General features: G+C 41.2%; 1 protein-coding gene across 1 annotated transcript in view; it reads right to left on the bottom strand.

The window, feature by feature from the left end:
• Nucleotides 1-5,119: 5,119 nt before the first annotated feature.
• Nucleotides 5,120-25,458, bottom strand: part of FMN1 (formin 1) — a 432,398-nt gene continuing 412,059 nt past the window's right edge. Inside the window, exons 17-18 of the mRNA XM_052647085.1 lie at nucleotides 6,318-6,402; nucleotides 5,120-5,164 (exon numbers count right to left, since the gene is read on the bottom strand). Of these exons, the coding sequence (XP_052503045.1) occupies nucleotides 5,120-5,164; nucleotides 6,318-6,402 (130 nt within the window). The remainder of the gene's footprint in view (nucleotides 5,165-6,317; nucleotides 6,403-25,458) is intronic.

Below are 25,458 nucleotides of genomic sequence, written 5' to 3'. Positions count from 1 at the left end.
AGTTTGAGCTCTGATTAAAGTGAACCATCATATCAGAAAAGGGAGGACAAGAAGAAAAAGGTCCTCTGTGTTCCTGTTTATCACCAGGATGACTGAGCGAGGAGCTGGGGCTGGAGAGGTAATGAATCCAGAAGCTCCAGTGAGGACAGTCTGACCTTCTGGATGTGGCTTGATTTGCCCTGCTAGTCTCTTCATTGGCACCTTAAGAGACAGACAGACACCTTGCTGACATCTGCATATCTTCACATTTCCAGGTCAGCTGTCAACTATAAAAATTTCCCAAATGCTAAGTTTATATCACAGGGTTGATTAAGGGTCTTGGAAGAAATAAAACTACTGAACTGGCTTCCAGTCTGACATGTTAATACTCTGGAATTCACTACTTCCCAGCAAAGCACTGATCTGGGAAGGTCTAGTAGATTGCCTGCTCCCTGGGAGGGGAAATGAAGAACTGTGAAACTAAATTTCAATACCTCTAACAAGGTGACAACAACTGACGGGTTTGCAGAAATGACACAAAATGAGCCTCTGAGTCACATACAGCGGTGTAACTGAGCCCAGTGATGCCTGGATTCAGTCACTAAGGGAGTTATAAACACAGTTATGTGAGTCTCAAGGAGCCAGACCCGCTAAGGCCTGTGCCAAAAGGCGCCTTTAAATGATTTCTGCACCAATAACAGACAAGGTTCCAACCAGCCAGACTGTCTCTCTCCATAGCTGGAAAATGGAAATATGTTCAACAAAGTTATTTACATTTTGGAAAAGTTAAAAACTAGACATTCATTCCAAATACTGTAAACTTGTCTGCACAGACTTGTTTCTCTTGTAGATTTCTTTATGATAACAAAGTAGCTGACATGAATGAAAGTTCATTTCTTTATTCAGTCCACCCTCTTTAGCTGTGTTTCTGTGGTGAAAACCTGATATATGAAGTGTGGTATTCATGGTTTTCTGGATGGTCCATCCATTTATGAACTGCTCTTACAAGAGAATCAGAGAAAGGAAATTTTAATTGTCTAACACTTCTTTCTTTACATACCACTTCTCTTTGTATGTGATTTTTCCAAAAATAAATTGTTCAGAGCAATACTTCACTCTCTCGAATCTATTCTGAAAATTGCCTGGTTTAGGCTGAAGTCTCAAGTGGGCAGTTAAGAGCTTTTACTTTGTTCACACTCATCAGTCCTCACAGCTGTTCAAATTCTTATATGCTTAGGACCTCTACAACACTGGGTTTCACAATATGTCCTTCTTTTGTGATTCAGGAACTAATTAATTTGTTGACTTCCAAATCTGCTGATGCTTCTTTTCCCCTTCTACCTTTCGGTCTTTTTGTTTTTAAATGATAAGAACGGGCAAGATCAAAGAAAAATGAAGCTCAAATCTAGCGGAGTCCTTGTTAGCAATTTTTAGACTATTTAAACTAGCTATAGAATTGGATATTTGATATTTGCATCAGTTATTTTGGGGGGAAAAGCTATATATTTTTGACTTCTTCCTTCCTCTCCACACAGAAAGCTCCAAATTGGTTTTATCTTTGTTTGGCAAGGGCGGTAGTACTACAGAACAGACCAATTTAGAATGATTGGTCTGAAAAAAGTTCCAATGTCAGTGTTACAGTCTGCTTACTGGGAAAGAGCCCACAGGTCCGCACTGCTAATTCCCTTTCAGATTCTGGCTGACTAGGTGCTGTCTGCTGTGTGCAATGAGCTATGTCAGTGACACCAGGCAAGAATGAAATAGAAATAAAATATGATGTCCAACAAAGAAGTAAAATTAAAATTTCCCCATGCAGGTGATATAATCTAGAGAGAGATATATGCAATCCCAATCCAACAAGCAAATCTTCACCAAAAATACACTTACATATCTTTTGATACATCTGATCACGGTCTTGGAAGAACTGGACCAATGACTTCTTCACCTTGCTGAATACTACCAAAGAGTTTTATTCCTTCCTTTAGTTTCTCCACCAGCAGCATATGAGCTTTTAGGGAAATGCCTTTCCTTACGGTACTTATGAGAAAAGGAGGTGCCTAAGAGCAGCTGAGCAAGTGTGCAGCGTCTACTATTCTAACTGGGAAGAAAAGAGGACTGGAGACCGGAGTCCAATCTGGCATCCTGTTTCTCATCATGTTGCCCACTGTTTTGGCTAAAACATTTAAAGATGGAAGAGCACGACTGGATCTCTTTATTCTACTGCCCAGATTTCAGACTTTTTTCTTCATAGTTCCTGGGTCGTTGCAATGAATGTTTAAAGAGATTTCATAGACATCAACCCAAGGATTCAAAAGGTAACTTCTGAGCAGTAGGTCTATCACCTGTGACTCCTGGGCCTTGACTACCATCATATCATTCTTCTTGGCTACCTTTTCCCTTCACCATGCCTCTGCCCATAAACTGCCTCTTCTTGGGTTAAAAAGCCATATAGCACACCTCCGCCTCACTTGATCCTCAATACTTCATAGGCCTATGTTTTTTACCTAACATGTTTATATAACGCTTTTATGTCATATATGATATACTTGTGTGCTCGATGATTACGCAGGTTATGCAAGAATCTGAACTGCTATCCACTGTGTCCTCAGCTTTAATGAATCTTAACTAGGCAGAGATGATGCTGTTACAAGTTAAGGTTTCTCTGAGTCTGATTAGTAAGTCAAATATGTCTGGTTACATGCAGAGTAGAAATACTGGCCACTGTCCCTCTTGTGCAGGCAAGGCTGTGCTAAGAGCAGCCAGACATGCCCCAGCTGCTAAGCGTACCCCAACTACTTACTCATGAAAAGTTTAGCGACACCTGCTGTAGTTAACACAATCTCAGCTGCATTTTGGACAGGTCATTCTCTCAGGGCCTCTGGGTTGTTTAAGATGGTCCACCTTGGACAAAGTCTTGTGAACTTTTACCAAGCATCAGGTCAAGTTACAAATGAGGGCACTGTCACACTGCAGTCCATGTGCGGACTTGGGAGGGGTGTCTGGATACCTAAAGCAGGGTGTCAATTGGGTGAGAGTCAGGGGGCTCCTGCCATGGTGTCTCCACACACTAACAGTATGTTGGACTCACTAGGTTTTCCCAACAAAGGTAGGCAAACTCTGCTCTTTAGAAAAGGTTTTATTTTGCTGCCAAATTCTGGTCTGTCCACTAGAAGGAAATCCAACTTGAACATGGGTAAAACAGGTGCTTTTTCTTTTGTCTGTTAACACTAGGGCTGTCAACAGAGTACAGGGTAGCTGTAAGTAGGATTTGTTTCAAATTGAGGAATTTCTTAGGTCCTCACCATTAAGCGAAAATGAAGAGAAAAACAATCTAAGAAAGCAGTATGAAAGGCTTGCTCACAAGCAACTACTATTGGTCATGTAAGTTCTTACCAGCTCTTCTGTTTTGCTTGTCTCATTCTTTTATTTTTTTGGGAAAAAAAAAAAAACAAACCACGTTATTATATTCCTTTTTTTTAATTATTAGAAAGAGTGGCTAGCACCTGCAGGAATATGGCTTTGTGACTAGATTTGATCCTGACTCTGCATTCCTGGGCATTGTATTAGGATATGGTGCTACTTTAATGGGCTATATCTATTATGGGGTCCCCGTGGGGGCTGGTAACTAGCAGGCAGGTCCTGGGTAGACACTCAGGTACCTGGAAAGTTGAGGGATTCTGCCAAGATGCTGGGGCAAGGGGCAGCTCACACATGACCAGCACATGGGGAAGGGTGTTAAGGTTTCTGCTCTTCTCTGGATGGTCTTCCATCAGTTGGGAGGAGAAAGCTTGGACCTCTCTCCTTTCAAGACTGAAACCTGATAGGCTTTGATCCTTACCTCATTTCACCCCAAGTCTCCTCTCTTCTCCTCTCACAGCACAGGAGAGTGCTTTAAGGAAAAAATGTCAGGCGAGAGGTCCAAGGTGGTTTTCCTGTGACTCTAGAGGCAGTAATCACACGGGCTTCCAGGGTCAGAAAAAACTACCTATTGAACTCAAAATTCAATATCAATGTAATCACCCTCTTCCCGTTTTGATGTAAAGAAATTTTTTACTACCCTCTCTTTTTTGGACATTAAACCCCCCTGCTTCAACCATAAGCCACATGTCTGTCAGTCAAGGTCATGATAAACAGCTGCAAGTAGCATTTACTCTCCTGTCTAGACACTGCCTCCCAGGGTGCGTGGGAGAGGTCCAGCCACATTCAGTCCCAGAACCTGGTGTACAGCTCAGCTGCAGTTCAACGTGGTATATCCACTCATAGACGATTTGAGGTGTGAAATGTACTCTGACTGATACTGCGTCACTCATCAAAGCAGATGCTTTGACCCCAAGTCTGTTGCTGCTCAGTTATCATAGTTTTTTGTTGTTGTTTTTTTTTTTAAAAAGAAGGGGTAGAGAATTCCTAGTGGCCTAGGAAAATGAACTGATACAAAAACAGAAGACTGGGTCTTGCTAAATGGCTGATGCCAACTACCTGTATTATAATTTGTTCTCCAGAAAGAAGTTTATGACTATTGAACTTCCTTCTCCATCCATGTATAATCCCATGTTCTGTTCTCTCTATCACATGAAAAACAACGAAAAAATAACGATTTCTTGAGTATGGGGCATACAGTCTTGGGCCTCTTAAAATAATTCTGGTTAAGTCTCAACATTTTTGGCAAGAAGGGTGCTTCAGGATCTTGCTGCAATAGAATCAAAATTAAGATCAATAATCAAACCAGCAGGCTTGATTATTGTAAAGATCAAGGCTTGAACTAGCTCAAGGCAGCTGTCACAAAAAATCCATCTTTTCTTCTTTCACAAGTTTACATGTATCATGCTTGGGTTTGAAAGCTTAAGGTCCCTGATTAAAAAAAAAAAAAGAAAAACTCAAAAATCTTGGTAATTCTCTGGTCTTGTAGCAGAGCGAACTTTGGACCTCTAGAAGAAACAGTTCTCAAATACTTCTTCAGTGGCATTTCATTGTTCCTATGGCTTAACAAGGGACTTCTTCAAGAAGGCACAGGGTGCTTGGAAAGAGATGAGCAAAAGAAACATTGAGTGACGTATCTTTTGAGGACTTCTCGTAGCACTGGTGTTACAGAGGGTCATGCGGGTGCTATGCCTCACCAACACTGTTCTCCTGTGTCTCCGTGTTAGTTGGTGCTCACACTAGCTTCCTTCTGACGCAGTCTTTCCTTCTGTTATTTGAGACAAAAATTGAGTTTATTGTTATTCCTTTTCCTAAATTTTCACCTTTCTCAAATTTTGATATGTTTCTCAAATGTTGGTCTATGATGTTGAATAGAGTTGTACCAAATGCCCTAGAAATGAGAGGATAGAGGCCTGGGGAAGCAGCAGTGGATAATGAGGGAAGAAGACAAAAATCTGAGTTGAGCCCACTGCCACCAAAAATATAGATATACCATATAAAGATGAGTGTACCGAATACACCACCAAATGGGCACAGAATGTTTCCATTCAGGTAGGAGCTCTGAAAGCCAACCATGGCTGTCCCTGATGAAGTCGTACAGCTCTGACTTCCCCATTTCTCACTCAACATTTGCTGAGCTGCTGATGGGGTTGTTAGGAGAACATCATTGTTGGTTAACAGAAATCATCTCACTTATACCCCACTTAGGTGGTCAAAGAATTTAAAGCAACTGGCAAAAGTACTAGTGAAGAATAAAGAAGTAACTTCACAACTAATAAGTGGCTAAGCTGGGACCTGAACCTCTATACCTTGGTTTCCTAACCATTCAGCTATTCCAGCTGTTTCATGGAGATTCCTTGAGATCAGTATTGCAAATGGGACCGTGGAGGACAGCTTCCCTTCATGGCTAGGAAGAAACAGTAGTCTGCTAGTTTCTATCCTAGGGCAAGCAGTCAGGGGACCAGCCAGCAGTCTGAGAAGTGATCTTGGTAGGCTGTATCTTTCTGTATTTCAGTTTTACCAACTATCAAAAGAGGCTACTCCCTACCCCTTTCTTTAACAAGAAAAAGGAACTGGTGAGGGTAAAATGCTTCAACAAGTTCAGGAGAAAGGTACTTTGAGATGAAGGGGATCCTGGTGTGAGGTGCGATGGGCAAGGGTGTGAAATGGCAAGTGACTACATTTGGTTTATCGGGGAAGGACCCCGTTTGAATTTGCTGGAAGAGCACACAGGGCTGGGTTTTGCTCCTTACTCTGTCCTCCCCTATGTCCTTTCTCACCATGTGGTATCCTGGGATGGGAACTGAGAATATGTATACTACTCATCCCTCTGGGTTTTATCCTTTAAATTTAGGCCCACTTCTGGGTGCACCTCAGGTATAATGAAAAGTCTTGAGGTTGTGATGAAAAACATATCTCACCAGACTAGCCGTGGGGTTGATTTTCTTTGTCTCCACTTTCTTCTCTGCTGTTAACTTGCTGACTGATTCCTGAGCCATTTTCAATCTGAAATCAAAACAGGGAGTGGGGAGGAGAGAGGAGGAAAAGAAAAGAGGAGAAAAAAGGAAAGAAGAAAGAGGTCAGGTTAAATAGAAATCCAAATGCTGTTAAGTTAATCAGTTAGCAGTCTGAAATATAAAGGGTGGCTTTTCCAGTGCTTTTCATGATTAAATTCAGATTCTGTGAGGGTATCTCCTCTGGGGTATCAAAACAACTGATCTATGGAATACTGAATGGACTCCCTGTTATTCTAAGGGCACACCCCAAGGCTATCTGGCTTGTGAACCACTCAGCAGACAGGATAAAGACAATCTGAAAAACTAAAATTTTGGAGAAACATACAAAACTGAGAATATTAAAATCCACCAGAGAGTTCCCTGGCTGTCCAGTGGTTAGGACTTGGTGCTTTCACTGTCAGGGGCTCTGGTTCAATCCCTGGTTAGAGAACTAAGATCCTGAAAGCTATGTAGCACAGAAAAAAAAAAAAAAAAAATCCACCAGTTCACATCAAGAAAGTCAAAAGACAACCTACAGAATGGGGAAAATATTTGTAAATCATGTATCTGATAAAGGACTTACATTCAGATTACATGGATAGCTTACAAACTCAAAAAGACAAATCACCCAACTTAAAAAATAGGCAAAATATTTGACTAGATGTTTCTCCAAAGACAGACAGATGGCTCATAAGCACATGAAAAGATGCTCGACATCATCAGTCAGAGAAATACAAAGCAAGACCACAAGGAGATACCACTTCTAGCCCCTAGGGATGGACAGAATTAAAAAGAAAGACAATAACAAGCATTGGAGATGAGGATGTGAAGAAACTGGAATCCTTCTACACTGCTGATGGAACTAGAGAATGGTACAGTCACGTTGGAAAACAGTTTGGCAGCTTTTCAAAATGTTAAACTGGTTGATGTTAAACTGTTGGGGCAAAATGTTAAACTGGCAGTGATGGTTTCACTGCCTCAATGGACATAAATTTGAGGAAACTCCTAGAGAGAGTGAAGGACAGGGGAGCCTGGTGTGCTGCAGACCATGGGGTCAGACACAACTTAGTGACTGAACAACAACAAACGTCAAACAGAATTCCATTTTTATCCACATAGTTAGCATATGACCCAGCAATTCCACTACTTGGTATATTAATATATGCATACTAAGAAAATGAAAATATTTGTCTATAAAAAATATACATATGGATTTTTATAGCAGCATTATTTAAAATTATTTAAAACAGCCAGAGTAGAAACAGTCCAAATTTGCATTAGCTGATAAATGAATAAACAAATGGCAGTATATTAACACAACAGAATATTTTAAGGAATGAAGTATTGGGCCATATTTAGGAATGAAGTGCTGAATGAAAGCTATATCATGGATGAACCTAAAAAATCCATTTCATTAAGATAAATGAAAGGAGCCAGCTGCAAAAATCCACATATTATATGATTCCATTTATATGCAATGTCCAGAGTAGGCAAATAAAAGAAACATGAAGTAGATTAGCAATGCCAGGGGCTGGGGGCAGTAGAGAGGTGGGAGTGACTGCTAATGAATAAGGGGTTTCTCCTAAAACTAGCTATCAGTGATGGTTGCAGGTCCTTGTGACTATATGGAAAACCACTGAATTGAACACTTTCAAAAGGGTAAATTTTACAGCATGTGAATCATATCTCAATAAAGTTGTTATAAAAAACCCAATTCCACAACAAGACATTATTTCTTACTCAGCTTATCAATTCAACAAGGCAGTATTTCTCAACCATCAGATTGGCAAATCTAACAGAGAATGTCAACTGACATTGAGGACAATAATGGGTGATAGAACCCAAAACATGTATGAGGGTGTGTGAATGTACACAGCAAGCTTTGGCAGCATCAAGTGAAACTGAATGCATACATACCCTATGAGCTATCAGTTCCTCTTCTAGGGAGATACCCAAAAGAAAATTTTATATTTAGACACGGGGCTTTCATTGTTGAAATGTATGCAATAATGAAAAATTGAAACAACCTAGTAATCAGGTTCAAGAGGATACAGGAGAGATGATAAGAGCAAATAGTAACAGCTGACATTAACAGGGTGCGTACTCTCTGCTAGGTACTCTTTTCCCTGCTTTATTTGAATTAAGCCTTTCAATTCTCCCAGCAACCCTGTGAGATAGAAACTTTCACTGTTTGCATTTTATAGGTCTTAAGCACCGTGTTGCGTGTGTGCTCAGTTGTGTCCAACTCTTTGCGACCCCACGGACTGTAGCCCATCAGGATCCTCTGTCCATGGAATATTATAGGCAAGAATACTGGAGTGAGTTGCCACTGCCTATTCCAGGCGATCTTCCCAACCCAGGGACTGAATTGGAGTCTTTGCATCTCCTGTATTGGCAGGCAGATTCTTTACCACTGAGCCATCTGGAAAGCCCAAGCACAGCGCAGTGATGCTTATATATTATATTAATTTAACAGAATACAGTAAAACTGTGAAAATGAATAAACTAAATCTGTGAACGACAATTGTGGATGTTGGAAACATGATATTGAAAGAGTGACAAACTCTGCAGGGTGAGAGAGTGAAGAGGCCATCTAGCCTGGTGGTCAAGTGCTCAACTCCAGAGCTGGACTGTGGGATTAATTCTCAGCCCCACTACTTATTAGCTGTGTGACCCTGGGCAAGTGACCTCTCTGTGCACCTAGAAAAGGAGATGCAACAGTGCGGGCTATGTTGAGTCACTGAAAGGACTGAGAAAGTGCTGCTCCAGGCACAGTGTAATCACGCGACATATGTTCACTACTCCTGTTACTGTGTGTGCGTTATGCTACCTTATGTAAATGCTGGGGAGTAGTGCCCACAAAAGACTGTTCACAGATGCCTGCACCTGTATGTAAACATTTATTTATACTTATACGTAGACTGGAAAGAGACTATTTTCATGATAGAAGCTGTTGCTAGAAAGATGGAAGAAGAGAATGACTTTGGGAGGCAGTATGTCTAAAGGAGACGAGGGTGGCAGAGGATGAGATGGTTGGATGGTTTCACTGCCTCAATGGACATAAGTTTGAGGAAACTTCTAGAGAGAGTGAAGGACAGGGAAGCCTGGCATGCTGTAGTCCATGGGGTTGCAAAGAGTCAGATACAACTTAGCGACTGAACAACAGCAAATGTCAACAGAATTCCATTTTTATCCACAATATTTCATTTTCAATTATAAAATCTTAAAGAATATGTGGTAAAATGCTAACAATTCTAGGTGGTGGGAATATGGGTGTGTTATGTTTAATATGTTTACTTAAAAATTTCTTAAAAAATATTTTATGGTTTTGAATGTCTTTGTTTTAAATGTCTGTGTTTTAAAAATGTCTTCAAATCAAAGACATAAAAAAATGAACATGCTTTTTTTCAGGGCCTCAAATCTGAATCTTTCACTCATTACTAATCCCATACTTGCTTAATACTGAAGAAGTGGCTGAGCGCCTTAGCTTGTTACTTAATTTTGCACAATTTGTTTGAAATACACACTTCATAATCCAACCTCTCTGCCCACATACACAAGTTAGTTCAATGAATTCAACATGCTGACTTGTGCATCAGAAAAGAAAAATGAGACAAAGATGAGCAATGAATTATGTAACCCAAGAAATGCATCTGCAGAGCTGCCGTGAGAACAAGCTCTGGCATAGGTCTGACAAATATACCACAGTGCCTACTAAACTTTTCTGCTTGCAGCAGTAACTGTCACCATACTCACATAAGAAAAGAATGTACTAGAAGGAGCAAATCCTGTTCAGACTGCATTGGAGACCAATCAGTAAGGGATCTGCAATCAAGATGAGGCCATGGCTTGTAGCACCTTCTTTCCTTGGTTTTCTCCAGCAAGATTTGTTTTCAACAAAAGCACCTATTGTTCATCCTTTAATCTCAATTCCAATGGAATTGCTTGGAATTACTATTCCTCCTGCAGCTCCTTAACTTTTAGGAAATCTGAGGGCCATCTTTTGCTTAACTAGTTCCTTTTTGTCTTAGAATTCTGATCTCTTCTTCCGGAAGTAGTCTTCTACCATGATCCAGGCTCAGCATTGCCTCCCTCGATTCCCATATTTCTTAGTAGCTCTGCAGTCACTTTCCATGTTCTCTCAGTATCAGGGGCAGGGGATGGTGATTGGAAAAGGGGAATTAGGTAAACTGGGAGGGAGATAACCTAATGTCCTGTTCCCACTGCTAACCATTTCCTATTGCTCTGTGACTGTTCTGTAGACGGAGGTCCTAATGCACACCCCAGGTTTCTGAGGACAATTCCGATCTTGGTGATTCTATCTGGCTTTTCTCTAAAGATTCTCATTCAATTATGATGTCTCCCTTTCACAGGGCACTCTAGAAAATCAGAAAGGACTGAGAAGAATCAAAGCTTGGTGCAAAGTAGCTTCAGCATCAGTGAGGCTTGATTTTAACTCCAACTCTGCCAGTTATTAGACAACCTGAAGTGAGTTAATCAACTTTCAGTTTCTTTATATATAAAATGGCATGATATACATATGCATCATGTGTGTGTGTGTGTGTGTGTGTGTTAGCTGCATGGTCATGTCCGACCCCATGGACTACAGCCCACTGGGCTCCTCTGTCCATGGAATTCTCTGGGCAAGAATACTGGAGGGCACAGCCATTCCTTTCTTCAGGATCTTCCCAACTCAGGGATCAAACCTGGGTATTGTGCACTGAAGGCAGATTCTTTATAGCCTTAGCCACACAGGGAAGCCCCCAAACAAACAAAAAAACAACAATCATATATACATAACATTAATTACATGGTGTTACTGTGAGGATTAAATTAATTAACATATCTAGATCAAACTGCCAACATCCGTTGGATCATAGAAAAAACAAGGGAATTCCAGAAAAACTTCTGCTTCATTGACTATGCTAAAGCCTTTGACTGTGTGGATCACAGCAAACTGTGGAAAATTCTTCAAGAGATGGGAATACCAAACCACCTTACCTGCCTCGTGAGAAACCTGTATGCAGGACAAGAATTAACAGTTAGAGCAGGACACGGAACAATGGACTGGTTCAAAATCATGAAAGGAGTATGTCAAGGCTGTATATCATCACCCTGCTTATTTAACTTATATGCAGAGTACATCAAGAAAAATACCCGGCTGGATGAATCACAAGCTGGAATCAAGAGTTCCAGGAGAAATATCAATAACCTCAGATATGCAGATGATAAAAATCCCATGGACTTGAGGAGCCTGATAGGCTGCAGTCCATGGGGCTGCGAAGAGTCAGACACAACTGAGCAACTTCACTTTCACTTTTCACTTTCATGCATTGGAGAAGGAAATGGCAACCCACTCCTGTGTTCTTGCCTGGAGAGTCCCGGGGACGGGGCGCCTGGTGGGCTGCCGTCTACGGAGTCGTACAGAGTCGGACACGACTGAAGTGACTTAGCAATAGCAGTAGCACCACCCTAATGGCAGAAAGTGAAGAGGAACAAAAGAGCCTCTTGATGAAGGTGAAAGAGGAGAACGAAAAATTGGCTTAAAATTCAACATTTAAAAAGCTAAGATCATGACATCCAGTCCTATCACTTCATGGAAAATAGATGGAGAAAAAAATGGAAACAGTGGTAGACTTTGTTTTTTGGTGCTCCAAAATCACTGCAGACAGTGACTGCAGCCATGAAATTAAAAGATGCTTGCTCTGTGGAAGAAAAGCTATGAAAAACCTAGATAGTGTATTAAAAAGCAGAGACATCGCTTTGCTGACAAAGCTCCATATAGTGAAAGCTATGATTTTTCCAATAGTCATGTATGGATGAGAGTTGGGCCATAAAGAAGGCTGAGTGCCAAAGAATTGTTGCTTCTGAACTGTGGTGTTGGAGAAGACTCTTGAGAGTCCCTTGGACTGCAAGGAGATCTACTCAGTCAATCCTAAAGGAAATCAGTCCTGAATATTCATTGGAAGGACTGATGCTGAAGCTGAAGCTCTAATACTTTGGCCACTTGATGCAAAGAGCCGACTCACTGGAAAAGACCCTGATGCTGGTACAGACAGGAGGAGAAGGGGGCAACAGAGGATGAGATGGTTGGATGGTATTACTGACTCAATTGACATGAATTTGAGTAAACTCTGGGAGTTGGTGATGGACAGGGAGGCCTGGCATGCCGCAGTCCATGGGATTACAAAGAGTCAGACATGACTGAGCCACCGAACTGAACATCTAATAAAGGATAAGCATAATGGAATCTTCCATCACAGAGATAAAGCAACTCCTGAAGAATGCATGACAACAGTTTCTGACTATAAATAATACTAATGGAGCTGCTGGCTAAATACTATCTTGCAATAATATTATTTACATGTGTTCTGAAAGCAAACTGAATCAACTAATGCTATTATCCAGAGATTCAGCAAACCAAGGAACTCACCTCAACTTTTTCTGATCTGAACACAAATTTTAAAAGTCATAATGAGAAGCTATACTTTGATGGAGACATGACATACGTTTCTCAACCAAATAAATCAGTTCAGTTCTGCTCAGTTGTGTCTGACTCTTTGTGACCCCATGAACTGCAGCATGCCAGGCCTCTCTGTCCATTATCAACTTCTGGAGCTTACTCAAACTCAACTCCATCGAGTCAGTGATGCCATCCAACCATCTCATCCTCTGTTGTTCCCTTTTTCTCCCGCCTTCAATCTTTCCCAGCATCAGGGTCTTTTCCAATGAGTCTGCTCTTCGCATCAGGTGGCCAAAGGATTGGAGTTTCAGCTTCAACATTAGTCCTTCCAATGAACACCCAGGACTGATTTCCTTTAGGATGGACTGGTTGGATCTCCTTGCAGTCCAAGGGAGTCTTCAAGAGTCTTCTCCAACACCACAGTTCAAAAGCACCAATTCTTTCGCACTCAGCTTTCTTTATAGTCCCACTCTCATATCCATACATGATTATTGGAAAAACCATAGCTTTGAGTAAGTTGGCAAAGTAATGTCTCTGCTTTTTAATATGCTGTCTAGGTTGGTCATAACTTTCCTTCCAAGGAGTAAGCGTCTTTTAATTTCATGGCTGCGATCACCATCTGTAGTGATTTTGGAACCCAAGAAAATGAAGTCAGCCACTGTTTCCCCATCTATTTGCCATGAAGTGATGGGACTGGATGCCACGATCCTAGTTTTCTGAATGTTGAGCTTTAAGTGAAATTTTTCACTCTTTTTCATTTTCATCAAGAGGCTCGTTAGTTCCTCTTTGCTTTCTGCCATAAGGGTAGTGTCATTTGCATATCTGAGGTTACTCTTATTTCTCATGGCAGTCTTGATTCCAGCTTGTGCTTCATTCAGCCCGGCATCTCGCATGATGCACTCTGCATATAAGTTAAATAAGCAGGGTGACAGATGCACTCCTTTTTTGATTTGGAACCAGTCTGTTGTTCCATGTTCAGTTGTAACTGTTGCTTCTTGACCTGCATACAGATTTCTCAGGAGGCAGGTAAGGTGGTCTGGTATTCCCATCTCTTGAAGAATTTTCCACAGTCTGTTGTGATCCACACAGTCAAAGGCTTTGGTGTAGTCAATAAAGCAGAAGTAGATATTTTTATGGAACTTTCTTGCCTTTTTGATGATCCAGTGGATGTTGGCAATGTGATCTCTGAGTTCATGGTTCACGTACTGTTGAAGCCTGGCTTGGAGAATTTTGAGCATTACTTTGCTAGTGTGTGAGATGAGTGCAACTGTGCAGCAGTTTGAACATTCTTTAGCATTGCCTTTCTTTGGGATTGGAATGAAAACTGACCTTTTCCAGATAAATAAGTAAGAAACTATTTCAACTTCAAAAGAAGATTGAATCTATTTCCTCACAATTTCCCCAAGTTTCTCTGATGTAAGTATCATAAATAAAATTTACATTTCAAATTATAGAATTTGTGAGTAAATATATTTTTTTCACGTTAACCTTGTTTATCTCATAACCAAAATAACACTTGTTCCTTATAGGAAAATTCTATATTTATACATGGAAGGATTATATATTCAAAGTGTTCTATATAATTAAAAGTATAAAGAAAAAGCAAGACTTACTGGCCATTTAAATACTTTTCTGAGACTGTAATTAAGACACAATGGGGCAATTAAGGAAAATTATCACATACAAATCTCTAGGCTAGACAATAAGATACATGAAGGCTATCATGTTCCTAGCCCTTGATACAGAGGCTGGCACACATTTACATGCCGTAAAGAGACCTACAGAACAAATTTTTTAAAAAATCCTTTACTTCCTTAAAATACTGCTCATCTGAAGTTTTTGCTGAGCCCTTGAGGCTGCCTGGGCACACACATGCACAGTTGCATGGGGCTTCTTCATTTAATGCACTCCCACCACGTTCTTGAGATCCCCAGTTTTTGAACAAGGAGCCCTATAAATTATAAGGTTGGTCCTGTCTAAGACTTTCTAGGACATTTAAGGTTATTGTATTAATAAAACAGAATGTTTTCCAATCATTTTTTTCCACAGCACATTTATTACATAAAGAAAGAAATCTGGTTGGATAAAGTTCATACCTCCTGTCAAGGTTAATTTATTTCACTGTGTTGCAATCATGTTATGCACCTGCTGTTACACAAGACCAGAGCTTCTCAAAAGCAGGGGATAGGACTTCACCTTCTTTCCTTCACATTTTACACTGTAAAATGGCATATAGTATGTGACCATAAACTGAGTTAATGAATTAATAAATAATTATAAGTCATTAACCTCCAAACTATAAAAACTTAGGTCTCAAGAATGGTTATGGGGAAAATATTCAAGTCCATTCTGGCACATGAAAATATAAAGTCACTTTCTCTCATCATAACATCACCAATGCTCAATGCTCAATGACACCATCCTTATGGCAAAAAGCAAAGAGGAACTAAAGAGCCTCTTGATGAAAGTGATAGAGGAGAGTGAAAAAGCTGGCTTAAAACTCAACATTCAAAAAACGAAGATCATGGCATTGGGTCCCATCACTTCAAGGCAAACAGATGGGGAGACAATGGAATAGTGACAGACTTTATTTTCTTGGGCTCCAAAATCACTGCAGATGGTGACTGCAGCCATGAAATTAAGACGCTTGTTCCTTGGAAGAAAAGCTATGACCACCTAGATGGAATATTAAAGAGCAGGGACATTACTTTGCTGACAAAGGACTGTACAGTGAAAGCTACATTTTTTTTCCCAGTAGTCATGTATGGATGTGAGAGTTGGACCATAAAGAAGACTGAGCACCGAAGAACTGACGCTTTTGAACTGTGGTGTTGGAGAAGATTCTTAATGAGTCCCTTGGACTGCAAGGAGATCAAACCAGTCCATTCTAAAGGAAATCAGTCCTGAATATTCATTGCAAGGACTGACGCTGAAGCTAAAGCTACAATACTTTGGCCACTTGATGCAAAGAACTGACTCACAGGAAAAACCTCTGATGCTGGGAAAGATAGAAGAAAGGAGAAGCAAACAACAGAGGACGAGATGGTTGGATGGCATCACTGACTTAATGGACGTGAGTTTGAGCCAGCTCTGGTGATGGACAGGGAATCCTGTGTGCTGCAGTCCATGGATTCGCAGAGTTGGACAAGACTGAGTGTCATGTCCAACAACAACAACAATGCTCAAAGCCAATCCTGCAAAATACAGACCAACAAGTTCTCATGAGATTCTCTAGATAGCCTTTCCATTAGAGGGCAATGTTAATGGTGGAGGGCAAGGCTATTTGTCAATAGTTTTTGTATCATATGACATGAAACCTATACATGCATGCTAAGAGACAAACACTTAAAAATTCTGACCAGCTAGCTATGTTACATACATACATTGTCATAACAGAGCATGTAGGCAGGTCTTGAAAACTGCCTTGACCTGACAAGAGATCGATTTTTTTTTTTTTTTTTGATTATTGGTTGGTCAGTCAGTTGGTCACTTTGCCTGACTGTCTCTCAAAAATGTCCTTTAAAAACTCTGGTCAAAGTGTCCTATACCTGCTGAAGAAGTGATCATACTCAGTTCACTTCAACATCAATGTTCTGGTAATCCTGGGAAGGAACTGAAGAGAAGAGGCCGGCAATGTGATTGGCCAAGGGGGATTTAAACCAATGTAAATCCAGTTTCCATCAATTCCAGGCGGGTTAAACAAATGTGAGCTAGCGTGGGTAATGGAGAGACTTCACACAGAATCCAAAGTTCTGGCCTCCCTTAGAAAACTAGAAGGTACGGTAACACTGAGCGGCATTTGACTGTGACCACACCTCAGTCTGCAGCACTTGCCATCACTGCCCGTCCTGTGCTCAGCCCTGAGGCTGTGAGGTGCTGCCAGTTACCAGCTTGTTTGCACATACCTGGCACACTTCAGTCATTTTTGCTGCCTGCCTGGACTCTCTCAGCTTCCAAGTTTTGGTCAGAAACTTGCTGGAAGGCTACTGTGATAGTTTGAGAGCACAGGGGTGAGGGCCTAGATTACTAAAATAGTCTTTGATATTATCTAGTTCCCTCCGATGCATCCTACTGATGAAAATGATATCAGTGAATAACACATCACTCTAAGAATGTCATCGCCCTTCTCAAAAAGGTCTCAGTGACGCCCACAGCCAGGGTAGCAAAGGTTTCCTGTAAAGAGCCAGAGAGTCAATATTTTAGACTGTGTGAGCCATAGGGTCTCTGGGACTACACTGTTGTTGTAGCGTGAAAGGAGCCCTACAATGATGCAACTGAACGGCAGTGCAATGCTGCGTTCTAAGAAACTTATTTACAAAAGCTGGCTGTGAGGTGGATTTGGCCCACAGGCAGTAGCTCGCTGACGCTTGAACCACAGTATGTTGCTGCTGTTGTTTAGTCACTAAGTCATGTCCAACTCTTTTGTGACCCTAAGGACTAATGTCTGTCAGGCTCCTCTGTCCATGGAATTCTCACGTCAAGAATACTGGAGTGCGTTGCCGTTTCCTTCTCCAGGGATCAAACCTGCATCTCCTGCACTGGCAGGTGGATTCTTTATCCCTGAGCCACCAGGGAAGCCAGAACTACAGTATAGGATCCAGAAAATTCCTTACTCTGACACTGAACACTCCTCCTGTTTTAAATGTAGTTTACTGGTCTATCTTACCTTTTCAGACCCAGATCTAGTTTAATACTATCCCTGGGCAAATCACTTAACCCTTTAGAGCCTCCATTTCCTCATCTGTTAAAAGCGGAAATAGGGACTTCCCTGGAGGACCAGTGGTTAAGACTTGGGCCTTCCGCTGCAGGGGGTGCAGTTTTGATCCCTGGTTGGGAAACTAATATCTAGCGGGCCAAAAAAATATATATTTTTTTAAGTGGAAATAATATCACACCTAAAGAGCACAATTGCTATGAAAACTGAAGAAACATATTCTCTATGATTCCTGATCAAGCATCCTTTCCTTCACTTTGCTTCACTCCATGTGTTCCTGTCCTGGTCAAACTTCTCACTCTTTTTTGTACCAAGGCTCTTCTCTCCCCTGCATCTTGCTCTGACTGTTCCCTCAATGACTTTTACTCACTTCCATGTGTTCAAATTCTTCCCATTCTTCTAGTCCCGGCTTAAGTGCCAGTGTCATGAAAGCTCCCTTCATCTCTCTTAGTCAGAAGTAATTGCTCTTTTCTCAAGCAAAGGGGCACTTTGCCCCTCTCTTAAGGCACTTAGGAACTTTTCCTCTCAGGACTGTAGAGGTGTCTTATTTCCCTTAAACTACTGGAACCACTTGAGGACAGTCATTATGCCTTCTGCATATCTGAGTGTCCTCCCTGATCCCACACTTAGCAGTGCCATGCGCCAGTCAGTTGTTAGCAAATGTCTAGGTGACAAATGACTTGCACTGACAGTTTTTACCCCCTTCCTTAAACAAGCCTAACTGTTTAGTAAATACCCAAAAGTTGTAGAAAAATTATTTTCTGCATTTAGCTTTGGGGAAGAAAATAACACATAAAAGCATTTAAAAATCTAGCTCCAGTAAATCTAGCTGGTTGGGTCCTACATATGGAAAAGGAAAGGATGCTCAAGGCCACCCAAATGTGCTAAATATTTATACATATCAGATTATGTACACATTCCAGGATTCCTGAAAGTATCACACTGTTTTGTCCCCAAGGAGATTGAGGCTCCATGAGGTTATACAACTTTTCCCAAGTCTGGCATCTGCCTTTCTCACTTACGAGGTAAGAACTTTTTTGCATTCAGTCAAAGAACTGGTTAGACAATTTCTAACCTCCCCGGCTCCACTGCTCATGGACTTATTTTTGGTCCTGGCCTAGATCTTGGTTCTATTTTTGTTTCTTGTCTAAATATTTACACTATCACACACAGTTGCTCATGATTACTCATAGGAGAATACCTAGACTTGATTTCAAAGATTACATCTCACATCCTCTAAAAAAAATCTGAAATATAGGGAGAAAAACATACAAACAAGTTAGAGAAAGAAAAGAACTACTTTGAATTTACAAATGCTTTAGAAAATTGTTTTTTGAAAACCTTTTCTTCCTTCTTGTTATAATGTATCTCTAGAGACTTCTTGAGGGCCCCAGTAAATTTCAGTTGCTGTCAAAGGTTACTGGGGAAAGACGTGAATATGAGACAGGGCGGTGACATGTGTCCTCTGACAGTCCTGCTCAGTCTTAATTCCATAGAAATAATTCCCAACCTTGGATAGTTGGGGAGGGAATTCTGTTTCTACTCCTTGGTTGCAGAGGAAATTCTGCTTGCATGTAGAAAGCGCCAAGAAAATATTACTCCCATCCTAAATGAAAAGATCTGAATAATGGACAATTTCACACTTTTTCTTTAACCCATCAGACAGCTGGGATCACAAGGCAGTTGAGGGAACTGTATTCCAAAGAGTGATATGTCTTTCCATTCAAAGGCTCAGCTTCTCCACACTACAGCCTCCTTTTCTGGGAGATCTTAAACCTGGGCATACTTTGGAGTTTCCACAGGCTAGATGTGTATTCCTACAGCTGAATGAAACCAACTCAGAACCCAGACTTCCGTGAGACTGAAGAAGATGTCTTTATTCTTTTGACATCTAATTTTTCATTGGTTCACAACGTACAAGGCAGAACACACTGAAATCATCCTGAACTTTCTAATAACAGATGTGCCTTCATTTTTAACCATAGGGATTGGGCATACTAGCCAACCAAGAAGTAAATGAGATACAGAAGATGGGGTAGAGTGTTAGGCTGTTTCATACTCCATGTCACTAATGGAATAACCAATGACTTAGGGCAGCATTTCCAAACAGTCTTCCAAAATACCTTAAAACTCAGCAAAGGTGCCTCAGGAAAAGAAGGAAAAGTGAAGGATTCTCTTAACCCAAGCATTTGCAAGACTGCTTCAACCAGAAAATTTTATTTAATATATTGAGGTTCCATGAATGTTTTCATTTGTATAAAAAACGAAAAAGCTCTTAAAAAAATGAAAAGTTGGAAAACCCTAATGTATGGAACTCAGTGGAACCCACTGAATCTCCTGGGAGAAGGGGGAAAAAACGACCTTCTTGCCCAGGAGAATGAGAGCCAAGAGAAGTCTTCTTAAAGAAACTGTCCAGGGATCTCTGGGAGATAAAGGGCTGATTAAGAAGACAAGGCCTCTCCAAAGAATGATTCTTCTGACAGCCATAGCCACCAGATTCCAGCTTTGGGGCTTTAATAAAATATCAAAGCTTTAAAAATCGAAACACAGCCAGTTCTCCACTCTCCCCTGCTTGACGCTTTCCAGAAAGGCTCTAAGCCTGGAAGATCAACAGCCTCTGACAAAGACTCACAGACAGGCATTGTGGGGACAGATTCAGAGGAGCTGCAATGTGGGAAAATTAAGTGCCCATGGGAGCATCCACTTACTTCCCTGTAATAAAGACATTACATTTCATTACGATTCGTTTCCTTTGTGTTTTTGTGCTGGAAAATTTAACTGATCTTCCTGATTTCAGCCCTATTCTACTTTGCAATTTCTGTTCACTTCCTTTGCTCTTAATACCTTAGACTGGAGATGAAATGAATCCAATAGATTATACCCTAAGATTCCTTCCAATTTAATTGACTGCAATTAACATTTTCTTTGGGTCATCTGTACTTCTCTGTTTCCTTTCTTTCCCATTACAAATAACTGTCTGAATTGTAACAAGACTGTCAGCCTATTAACCTCTGAATAAGTCTTATGTATAAACCTAGGTTATATTTTTAATTTAAAAAGTCACATAGGCAACTCCCTGGTGTCTGGACATAACTGATCTCAAATCATAGCTTAGGTTGAAATCTACACTCTAAAGAGTGGGGTTAATTTCAGTACTTAAAAATGAGTAAATGTTCCAGAAAAGGCAAAACCATGGAGACAATAAAAAGATGAGTGGCTGTGGGGCAAGAAGCAGATCTGAATAGACAAAGCACAGAGGAGTTTTAGCACAGTGAAAAGCGCTCTGTATGATGTCAGATGTTATAATAGATTATATTACTACACAATTTGTCAAAACTCAGAAAATGGACAACACTACCGGTGAGCCCTAAGCTAAAAACTATGGACTCTGGGTAGTTATGGTGTGTCAATATATTCATCTTTGGTAAAAAAAAAAAAAATGTCATTATGATGAGTGACGTTGATAATGGAGGAAGCTATGCATGTGTGGGGACAGGAGAATACACGGGAAATCTCTGTAGGAAATCCACCTATCTCTCAGTTTTGTTGAAAACCTAGAACTGCTCCAAAAGAATGAAAAAAAACAGGTAGATGGCTCCCACAAATTACCATTTTGTTTTAAACACTTGTTGGTGCGATTTGTTAGAAATTCTCTAGATGATGATGATTAACTCATTTCAGCAAGTAGAAAATAGATAGCCTGGTTATATTACCAGGACATACTTGTTAATAACTCATTCAACTCTTGTAATGTTAACAATGGGACTGAGGAAGTGATGCAGGATTACAGGGGTACAGTTTTACTTATAGTGCCGCTAGCTTCAAAGAGGAAGCTCTGTTATCCATCCAGGATGGTGTGACCTAGAAACACTAACCACTGCATGACTCACACCATCTACACATCCTCACTGAAGATTTTCGAAGTCAATGGCTTTGGGAACATGGGTGGATGAAGGCAAAGAAAAGAGCGGCATTACAGGAACATAGTTCATGAAATTGAAATGCATGTTGGTAAAAGCATGAAATCTGACCAGCTGTAAAGTAAACCTGTTTAAACAAGACTTAATATCATTCATCACTAAAGAGGTCAAAATAGTCTAGAAAGGGAACACAGCAGGCTCTGAGCGCCAGTATGTGTAGTAATGGGTGTCTGAGTCAGTGTGTTGCCGTGAATAACACCCAGAAAGACAGGATAATAAAAACTGAAGATCCAAATAACTATGTCACTAGGCTTATGCTAAACTTCAAAAACATGTGAACCAGAATCTACCAAGTATGAGAGTTCTTCATTCTGGTGGCTATTCTGAAATACACAGAAGAACACGATCAGCAAAGGAACGTGAGAAAAACATTCCCTTGTCTGTGGCCTCGTAAATTCCAGCCTGGACCTCTTTGAAGGGTGGATAAGGTTTTTGTGGGATGGAAAAGGTATTGGCACCTACTAAAGATCATGCTTCTAAATAAATGTCTTGCCAGTCTGGCTTCCCAAGGTGGGTTGGCCTTACCAGTCATTATTAGGGACACCTTCTTCTATAAGTAAAGTGCTATTATAATAAAGTGCTATTTTTATGGTTTCCCTTTAGGAGAAAAGAAACGAGACACTATAAGAAGCTGCAGAGATGAAATACCAACAGATTATTCACTCCCCTGCCATGATCTCCTTGCAGCCTTGCACTAAGTAGCGTCAGGTCAAGGAGCAAAGAATACTATTCAAAGAGACTTTGGGGAAGCCTGGGAGTGGCTTGATTGCTTAAGAAAGTTCAGTTGCACATAGTTTCTGGTACTTTAGATGGAGAAGGTTGAGGGCAACATCCTGATATTTTCCTCATTAGGCTTCCCTGCAGCACAGATGGTATTAACATCATAGGGATTGTTTTTAACGTGATTTTAGGTGTTGCTCTGTCAAGCTATCCTTCCAGCCATTGCCTAGTAGCCTGGACATTAGAAGGAAGGTATGGGCACTCTGTGGAGAAGGCAATGGCAGTACTCTTTTCCAGTCCTCTTGCCTGGAAAATCCCATGGATGGAGGAGCCTGGTGGGCTGCGGTCCATGGGGTCGCAAAGAGTCGGACACGACTGAGCGACTTCACTTTCACTTTTCTGCATTGGAGAAGGAAATGGCAACCCACTCCAGTGTTCTTGCCTGGAGAATCCCAGGGATGGGGAAGCCTGGTGGGCTGCCATCTATGGGGTCGCACAGAGTCGGACACGACTGAAGTGACTTAGCTTAGTTTAGCTTATGGGCACTCTGCGGGATTTCTCTACATCTTTTTTGATACTCCTCAAGCGTCCATAGGTACTGTCCTCAGTTCACTGAGTCAGGACATTTCTCCACATGGTGGGTGGGGGGAGCAGGAGAGGGCAAAGGTCCAGCTTGGGTTCTAAATAAGTAAGTGCAATTGGGGAAATCCGCGTAGGGGTTGTAGGAACTGCCCTTATTTCTACCTGCCTTGAGAACACTCCATGAAGTGCGTTTCTGAATTCTTGATAAAACTACTACACAGAGATAATAGTTATGAAAGCCAATGAAATAAAGTCACTCTTTATTGTCAGTAAAGAACCAAAAATACAATATATGTATAACTGAAGCACACTCCACCTGAAACTAACATGATATTGTAAATCAAATATACTTCAATTAAAAAAAAAAACCCACAACACAAAGAGTAAACTCATCATCTCCTCAATGTAAACAGACATTTCTCCTTCACTGCAACAGCTGATGGCAACATCATGAACTCGTCTATGTGGAATGTTTCCGAAGGGTAAGAAAATAAAACTCCAAGAATACAGCCACAGACAATATGAAATAATGAAAGTAACTCAAAGTGAAGTCGCTCAGTCGTGTCCGACCCTTTGCAACCCCATGGACTAGAGCCCTCCAGGCTCCTCTGTCCATAGGATTTTCCAGGCAAGAATACTGGAGTGGGCTGCCGTTTCCTTCTCCAGGGGATCTTCCCAACTCAGGGATCGAACCCGGGTCTCCCACATTATAGGCAGATGCTTTTACCATCTGAGCCACCAGGGAACTAGGAACTCATATGAAATAAAGGGTAGCCTCAAAATCATTTATCTCAGGCAGGCGAGCAAGGCTACAGACTTGGGACAGGCACATACTCTTCTATGCTTATTCCCTCTTCAGAGTCTGACCATTGACCCTGACTAACCCTTCTATCTCCATGGTCCCCAGGCCAGTCTCACTAGCAGCCATGGTAAGACAGACCAGCCAGAAAGTAAGGCAGGTCTAAGAGACTTAAAAGACAGCTCCTTACACATCAGAATCTAGCCTCTCAGTGATTCCATGATAAATTAGCCCATCACTTCCACTTCCTACATTTGACAACTTTCTCTACCTCATTCCTAAGATATTTTTCTATTTACAATGAAGGAAGTCCTCCTAGACACCGCATTTCACCAGCTACACTATCAGTCACTTGATAGCTTTTGTGGGTTATCACTAGTAGTACCCAAACACACTTTGACTTCAAATGATTAATTGCAGAACAAAGGCCGCTTCCGTTTGCAGAGTGTCTCCCCCAAGACACAGGGGAGTGGAAGTAGGGGGGTCCTGGACTTGCATTGGAATGCAATGATCAGTTAAAGCCAATCACTCTGCACTTGGTAGACGAAACACCCTGAGCCGCTGGGGTGATTTAAGTGCAGAGTGAAAGGTAACAGCATTGTGTTTCCTTGTTCAGGGAGAGGCGTCTGGGAGACAGCTTGGAAACTCAAACCGGCCCTGGGACATAAATCTGCAAGTTTAATTGCAATGCACTGCTAGTCCTTGGAAGACATTTCCAATCCTGATAATGAAGACATGCACGTGCTTGTAGATGTCCCCTCCTCCTTTGGTTTTGAAACCTTTACCACCAACCGAGTCTCACCAAAAACTGGAACTGATCAGAGCCTGTTTGCAGGGGTGACTAAAACAAAAAGGGGAGGAAGCAGGGGAGATTGGGTGGAGCAGGCAGTCTTTCTGGCGCCCCTCAAATTATACTACCCAGGCAGCCCCCCATTCCATCCATTCTCTGCCCAAGGCAGGAGCTGTCAGGAGTCCCACAGATAAGCAATTTAGAAATATTCTAGCTGAATGAAGGAGATTTACTTTGGGTTTCCATTGCTGTCTGCCAAGCTAGGGAAATAGAGTGTGGACAGATGCTCTCAAAGGTTCTTATGTGAGCTCTAAAGAGGTTTGAGGCTTGGCACAGCCATGAATCCTAAAGATCTTCACTTCCTTTTTTTTTTCCTAGTTTTTTTTTTTTTTTAAGACAAATTGAAAGTAATACAGTCAAGAACAGAGAAGGTGATTGTTTTACCCTAATAACTAGTCTTTCTTGTTTTGAACATGTCTATCCTCTTTAACCAAGCTATAAAGATTTTAGATACTTGAGCAAAAGCAACCCATATGGGATATGTTTGGGGAATTCTACCACCTAAGTCTAAATAAATAAGATCTCTCATCTATCAGCAGTCGACAGCAAATTTTGTAATCAATTTCAACATGCCAAACGAAAACACAGTGATTGTTTATTTGTTCAACAAATATTAATTGAGCACTCACTATATATGAGGGAATAGAAGACGCCAAAGAGAGAACAGGGGCTTCCCTGGTGGCTCAGAGGTTAAAGCGTCTGCCTGTAATGCGAGAGACCTGGGTTCGATCCCTGGGTCGGGAAGATCCCCTGGAGAAGGAAACGGCAACCCACTCCAGTATTCGTGCCTGGAGAATCCCATGGACGGAGGAGCCTGGTGGGCTACAGTCCACGAGGTCACAAAGAGTCGGACACGAATGAGCGAGAGACTTAAGAGAGAACAAATAAGTATGGAGGCATTGCTCTTGTCTTGTGTGTGTGTTAGTCACTCAGTCGTTTCTGACTCTGAGACCCCGTG

Source organism: Budorcas taxicolor, chromosome 10, assembly GCF_023091745.1.
Source record: "Budorcas taxicolor isolate Tak-1 chromosome 10, Takin1.1, whole genome shotgun sequence".
Classification (NCBI taxonomy): domain Eukaryota; kingdom Metazoa; phylum Chordata; class Mammalia; order Artiodactyla; family Bovidae; genus Budorcas; species Budorcas taxicolor.
This window is presented reverse-complemented; position numbering and strand designations above follow the sequence as displayed.